Raw genomic sequence first — 7,595 nt, forward strand, 5'->3', positions numbered from 1 at the left:
CACTTAAAGAGGCCCTCACTGATTTGGGGTTGGTAGATGAATGGCTCTATAGACACCTTGACACACGCGATTACTCCTTTTACTCGCATGTCCACACCTTTTTACTCCTGCTGAAATTATTCAACTTGCTCACATCAGATTTGGTTCTTACTCCTACAATGGCAGCCGCTGAGATTGCCCTTATACCCAAGAGTAGAAAAGATCCCACACTATGCGCCTTCCACCGCCTGATCGCTCTCTTGAACACAGACCTAAGATCTTCACCAAGAGCCAGGCGAATTTGCTAAAGCAGTGTCTAAAGGCTCTTATCGACCCTAACCAGGTGGGATTTATCAGTCGCTGGCAAGAAGAGGAAAATATCAGTCTCATTGCGCATTTGATGGAGAAGTCCCGCCGCCACCGCATCCCCTTCTGCCTTCTCTCGCTTGATGAGAAGAAGGCATTTGACAGGGTCAGCTGGTTCTTCCTGAAGGCAGTCCTTGAGAAGATAGGCCTGGGACCGAGCATAATCACTCACATCATGGCCTCCATCGTCTCCGCTACGTCTACGATCCGGGTTCATGGTTAGCAAACAAAACCAATACGCCTGGCAAGAGACACTTGGGAGAAGTGTCTGGTTTCACTCCTGCGGTTTGCTTTGGGTGTGGAACCTCTGGCCATCATCATTCGGCAAACAGAGTCCATCATGGGCACCCCATTTGAAGGACGACCTCACAAACTTAGTCTCTTCACAGATGACCTTTTGCTTACCCTCACCAATCCTGCCACTTCCCTCCTCGTTGTGGTACTTGCCCTCACAGCCTTTGAGCACATTTCTGGCTTTAAGGTCAATATGTATAACTCATAAACCCTGAATCTCATGATACTCTACTCAGACCTCCCCGCCTACAGTCTCTAGCACCGTTCAAATGAGCCTCGCGAACCCTCCGCTACCTCGGATTTAACTTCAATAAAATGATTTTCAGTAAAAAACTAAATTATATAAATCCATTTGGTTAAATTATGTTTGCGGGAATGTGGCAGGGGCTGGATCCCCTTTCAGCTCTTTAGTGTAAGTCGTCTATTCCTTTACATCCCTCTTCACATGAGCAAAGTCTAGCACCCTATCATTTTTTACAGTATATTTTTGCTGATCGCCTAAAGAGAAACCCAATGGGCAGAGTGGCCTTGATTTGCTGTCTCCTCAAGATTATGTATGTGCAGCATCATCCTCTCCCTAGCTACATTTCTTTATGGGATTTTAACCTGTTTTGCCTCTCATCAGGATGGTCTGCTAACCTCATCTTTGCCATAATGCCTGGAACCAAATGCCTCCACCCTCGAAGTTACAGCCAGAGCCTTTGACCTAGAAGTCAGCTGTTTTTTTCTTGGACGGCAAAGTAAGACCTTGTCCTTCTAGATCTTTTATCGGCCCTTTCCGGTAAGCTCCCTCTTGTGTTTGGTCCCTCTTGGCTTATAAACAGAAGACCCTTGGTTCTTACCCATAGCGTTTGATCTCTTTCTGGCCTCCTCTTCGGATGGTTTCAGTATCCGCTTTGGTCAGCTGAATGCTTATACTCCTTTAGCTAGAAGGGGTGGACATAAGTAAGTATGTCACATACTCTGCCCACAGTGCTTTGTCCTGTAAGGCCTTCATTTTAGGCAGTAGCCTACAGGTTACACAAGGCAACAGACGCCACGTTTACACCTTCAAGACTTTTTGGTTCAGTCCTATTGTGCTGCTGTGAATGTAATGCTTTCAAACTGCTTAAGGTTAGCCGCAAACGATTCAAGTAAAATGTAGATTTCCTTCATTTGGGTTGAAATTCATAACTTTCTGTATCTTTTCTTCTCATTCGATGCAGTTTCCACCTAGTGTGTCCAATACAATCATCCTCTTGCTTAGTTTCCTGCCTCAACGTGGCAATTTGTTGTGGCCTCTACCTGTCATGGGACTGTCCTTGGCTTTTCACTTGGAACCAAGAAAGAAGGGGGCCCTTACTCGAGAGGACCTTCGTAAGTGTATGCTCAACTTTGGATGTTATGTTTTTGCTTACCATGTTTTTGTCAATTATGATTACATACGCAATGGTTTTACATAGAAAAGCACAGATATTTTATAAAGCTTTTTATTTTTAAAATGTAAGTTAAATAATTATTCCTCTCACTCACTAACATATTTGTCTTGATTGCAGTAGACTTTTTCATCTTCTGATGAAAAATTGTTCATTACTGCAGTTTTTGCATTTCTCCCCATAACCGTACCCTCTAAAATATATTACAGAGGAATGTAGCTCGAACAGTGAAAAGATCCACTACACAACAGTCTAGATGGAAATTGTGTTGTCTTACTAGTGAAAATTTGCAAAATGCAACCTTTGCACTGGTGGTGCTCGAAAAAGAACAAACACACCTTTCCTTACCTCCTCTGATGAGATAAACATGAATAGCTTATGTTTTTTTAATCTGACAGGCTAAAACATTATTTGTAGGGAAAAACATTTTTAAAACGCTTAAATTAGGATTGAAGTGTAAAATGAGCAATGAAAGATTTGAAAATCACATTCCTAATTATGGATGCAACATACCTGGGTCATAACTGACTCCATATTTATAAAAGTAGAATCCATCACATTTCAGGCTTACCATGTAAGGGTCCACAGAGAGGTAGAGGGTGCGCGCTCTCACTTGCCCTGTAATGAGCTCATCTGCAATATTGATGGCCTTTAAAAGGAAGTTCTCTGCAACTGGTTCAGCATCTGCACCTAAAATGAATTTAAAACTGCATGTTCACGCTATTTTTGTATTATTATTTAATTTAGTTATAAATTTATAACTGGAATCATGCATTATATTTAGTCTTTGAGTTTAAATGCATAAGCATCGGGAGAGTTTAAAGCATCTACCCTTCCCGCCTTCCTCAATGGTGGGGATTGTTTAATAATCCCTACCCTTGTCTTGCTAGTATGTGGCTGTAAAAAATATATATATACACACATATATATATATATACAAAGTTGTTTCCATAAAACTGCTCCAATTAACTCCAACTTCACACGAGGCAAGGGAACAGCAGCACAGCCAGGTAACCAGCTCCTTGTAAGTTTTTTATATTTGTTTAATTATCACCATCGGGAAAATAGGGACGGTGGTTAAGGTAGACTACCGAGCTAGGGGCCTTTCCGACCACTTCCCCCTATGGCTCCAAATTGGACGACGGCCCCAAAAAACATGCAATGGCTGGAGGCTTAACGCCTTAGACCTCTGAGGCGTAGAAATCGCTTGCGATGTTAGGATAGGCTCAAAACTATGCTTCCACGAAAACGGGGGCTCAGTGTCCTTCGCAGTGGTCCTAGGGGTGGCTTTCAAACCCGTACTAAGAGATAGGGCACAAAACACAATAGCGTATAAAAAGAGAAAAAAGGTTCAGGAGGTTGGAGCCCGGAAAATCATCTCCTAGTGTTGGAGAGAGACGTAGGCCCGGACACAGACCAGAGCCACCTATGCCAGATATCAGTCACATGCTGGGAGTATCTGGCGCTAGCCTGCCAAGAGCCAAAATCACTTATCCTGGCCACACAGCATTGCCTCTACGAGACTGGGGATGGGGCCGGGAGACTGCTGGCGTGGCTTGGCAGGATGGAGAGAGAAACTAGGTGGGTGTCTGCCATACAAAAGGGAGATACAATGCGAACAACAGCACAGGATATTGCAGATGCCTTCGTAAGCTATTATACGGATCTGTATAGAGACAGAACCTTGCTAGAAGATCCCCAAATTCAAAATTATGTCAGCACAATTGATCTTCCCTCCCTGTCCCCAGCAGACAGGGAGGTCCTTGAAAAAGAGCTTACCCTGGAAGAAGTGGTGACAGCAGTACGTAGACAAAAAAACGGAAAGACCCCAGGGCCCAATGGGATATTAGCGCAATTCTTTAAGATGAACTCTAGCCTATAAGTCTATAACTATTGCAAATGTACCTGGAAGAGCAAGCGAGGGTATACTCCACCAGATCTTCGGACAGCCACCATGGCAGTTATTCATAAAGCGGGGAAACCTGCTACGGCATGTGGCTCCTACGGACCGATATCACTTTTGAACACAGAAACTAAAATACTGGCCACTATCTTTAAAAATAAATCTTTTTATTAACTTCAGCTCAGAAATTATTACAATCCCGAGACATTTACATTGCATTACATTGTGTCTTATTACATGCTCATGGACACATTTAACTTTACAATGGCAACAAAGTCTCTGCCTACACTGTACCGCCCCCCCCCCCCCACCCCCTCCCCTCTGTAGATCTGCCAGGGACTCCATATCTTTTCCCATTTTTTGGGGCATCTCCTACTTTTATATATTGTTTGTTCCGATTGTCTGCACCAATCTACATCGGTTTTCCATTCTCCTAATGTTGGCATTTCTACTGCTCCCCATTTCCTCGCTACATTATGTTTGGCCACCCCAAGTGCTAGTGTCACCCATTGTCTCATGTGTCTGGGCCAATCTTCCTCCCCGGTAATTATAAATAGCACCCATTTCGGTGTCAGGCGTACCTCTACTCCTGTAACCGCTGTAAAGGAACTCCCTCACTTTGCACTGGCCACTTTCTTAGCGACAAGATTACTGCCTGTTATCACTTCCCTCATCCACGCAGATCAGTCCGGATTCATGGCAGGGAGATCAACGAGGTTTAAATTGCATTAGTTCTCGAACTTGCTAGGTAGAGTTAAAAATAGAACAGACTCACATACTCTCCTAGCCCTAGACGCCGAAAAGGCTTTTGACGCTATACATTGGTCATTCATGAGATTGGCGCTAAAGAGGGTTGGATTTGGTCCAGTGTTTTTGGCATGGATTGAACTACTATATACACCGCACCGCGGGCAAGGGCGCGGGTCAATGGAGCTATGTCACCGGAGTTCCCAGTGGAAAGGGCCACCAGAGAAGTCTGCGCCTTGTCGCCCCTGATATTTGCGTTAATATTAGAACCGCTAGGGTGCTTAGTTAGGGCTCACCCAGACTTAAGCGCATTTGCTGTAAACAATGATACAAGTCGAGACTTCATTATACGTCGATGATATCCTCCTATATTTCAACAATCCCTTTGCGACACTCCCAACCATACTACACGTATTTGAAGAATACGCATGGCACGCAGGGTACAAAATCAACTGGGATAAATCCAGTCCATACCTAACTGGGGGACCCATAGACACACAAGAACTTCCCAGCAACCTGCAGGTTGAACATGAGGGATTTAAATATTTAGGCATCTACATAACTACCAAGGTCTCACTGAGCCTAGTGCACAATATCCGGAGGATAACAAAAAACTTCTAAGGGGATGTTGAACGATGGAGACGACTGTCCCTGACATTACTAGGTAGAGCAACTATGTTCGAAATGATCACTCTCCAGAAATTACTACACGTTCTCCAAAACACATATGATAAGATATCAGAGGAAGTTTTTAAGATAATAGGCACTGAGGTGCGCACACTACTATGAGAGGGGGTCAACTGAGGGTCGCACTGCAGACACTTCAGCGCAACCAATACAATGGCGGGTTTGCTCTCCCAGACATATGATCTTACTACCTTGCGGCCCACTTGATAGCTATCAATAAATGGGGACACCTCACGGGGGACCACCCAACATATGCACTAGAGAGGAGTCAATTTGAATCGCACTCCTACCTTGGTTACATTCCTGAGGGTAGGGGACTCAGACAACTCTTATCAGCTACCCAGAGATCGATAGAGGCATGGAAAGGGGCAGAGAGACAAATTAAATGGGATACGACACTTTTAAAGGAAACCCTCATATGGTAAGGCACACGCCTACCTGAACTAGGGAAACTAAAGGGATTTGGTGCATGGGATGCAATTGGAAAAGCCAGACTGGGGGACCACCTAGAGGAAGGGTCTCTGATTGCCTTTAGCTCCCTACAACAACCAGCTAAGTGACAACCAAAGGTACAAGTACTTGCAACTACAACATGCATGGAGGGCCGAGAGGGTTGACACAACCAATATACCTGAATATGCACCACTAAATGGGAGACTCCTCATGGGAGAAATATTGGAGAAAGCCATCTCGTGGACATATAAAACTCTAATGAATAATATCCCAGTCTTAACCGTAGTTGTGTGTTCCTTCATGAGTTACCAGCTCCTCCCACCATCCCATATGCAAACAGGCATAACTAGGGGAGAAGCTGGCACCCATGGCCACACCTCTTTGTTGTTTGTATAAAGCATTCTGAAATAAAAAAATGTTATTTTGTAAGCAGAAGCCGACCATATTTAAAAGCATCCTATTGTGCTGTACAAATTCGGGAGTCCTTTTGCCTAGATAGTGTTGTAGTGCTCGAAGACCATCCTGATGGTTGATGGATGTGTATAATGATGTCACACCCATCGAAATGAGGAAAAAGTCATGATGCCATTCAATGTTTTGTATCTTTAAAAGAAAGTCTCCGGTATCTCTCATATATGATGGCAGCTTTTGCACCCAACCCTGCAAATAATAATCCACGTATTGTGAAGAATTCTCCAGGAGACTGTTCCGAGCCGAAATGATTGGCCTACCTGGAGGTTTTTGTGCATTCTTGTGTATTTTTGGTATGAAGTACAAGATTGGTGTGACCGGTTTATCATTCCTCAAACACTTGTACTCCTCGGTAGTTAGCATTCCTGCATTTCTCCATTCTCCATTCTTTCTCTCTCTCTCTCTCTCTCTCTCTCTCTCTCTCTCTCTCTCTCTCTCTCTCTCTCTCTCTCTCTCTCTCTCTCTCTCTCTCTCTCTCTCTCTCTCTCTCTCTCTCTCTCTCTCTCTCTCTCTCTCTCTCTCTCTCTCTCTCTCTCTCTCTCTCTCTCTCTCTCTCTCTCTCTCTCTCTCTCTCTCTCTTCTCTCTCTCTCTCTCTCTCTCTCTCTCTCTCTCTCTCTCTCTCTCTCTCTCTCTCTCTCTCTCTCTCTCTCTCTCTCTCTCTCTCTCTCTCTCTCTCTCTCTCTCCTCTCTCTCCCTCTCCCTCTCCCTCTCCCTCTCCCTCTCCCTCTCCCTCTCCCTCTCCTCTCCCTCTCCCTCTCCCTCTCCCTCTCCCTCTCCCTCTCCCTCTCCCTCTCCCTCTCCCTCTCCCTCTCTCCCTCTCCTCTCCCTCTCCCTCTCCCTCTCTCCCTCTCCCTCTCCCCTCTCTCTCTCTCCCTCTCCCTCTCTCTCCCTCTCCCTCTCCCTCTCCCTCTCCCTCTCCCTCTCCATCTGAGGAGACCTGTCTTTGACAGAACACATCTGATGGAATGTTAGGTGAGAACATTCTATTGCACCAAGACCAAGAGGGGAAAGGGGCAGGGGCACTGGCAGTGGGAGAAGGCATCATGAAGGATAACACTGCCCATCCCCCTGGGTAGAGTTCTCAGAGGAGAAGCCACTCCCTCCTCACACCAAACTATGCACACCTGCCATGCAAGACAGAGTCCTCAGTAGAGGGGCCAGGACCTTCCCACACCCTACAATGCACATCCGTCACCTTGGATTGCAGTTTGAGTGGAGGGGCCAGTCTCTCCCCACAGCCTACCAAGCACGCCCGCCATTCTGCGGAGAGGTCTCAGTG

General features: G+C 45.4%; 1 protein-coding gene across 2 annotated transcripts in view; it reads right to left on the reverse strand.

Annotated features, from left to right (window-relative positions):
• The window catches only part of PTGR2 (prostaglandin reductase 2), a 389,700-nt gene that overhangs the window by 242,222 nt on the left and 139,883 nt on the right, over positions 1 to 7,595 (reverse strand). For both annotated transcript variants that reach the window (XM_085627049.1, XM_085627050.1), the window contains one exon: positions 2,626 to 2,744. In XM_085627049.1, the coding sequence (XP_085483175.1) occupies positions 2,626 to 2,744 (119 nt within the window). The remainder of the gene's footprint in view (positions 1 to 2,625; positions 2,745 to 7,595) is intronic.

Source organism: Triturus cristatus, chromosome 9 (genome assembly GCF_964204655.1).
Source record: "Triturus cristatus chromosome 9, aTriCri1.1, whole genome shotgun sequence".
NCBI classification, from domain to species: Eukaryota; Metazoa; Chordata; class Amphibia; order Caudata; family Salamandridae; genus Triturus; species Triturus cristatus.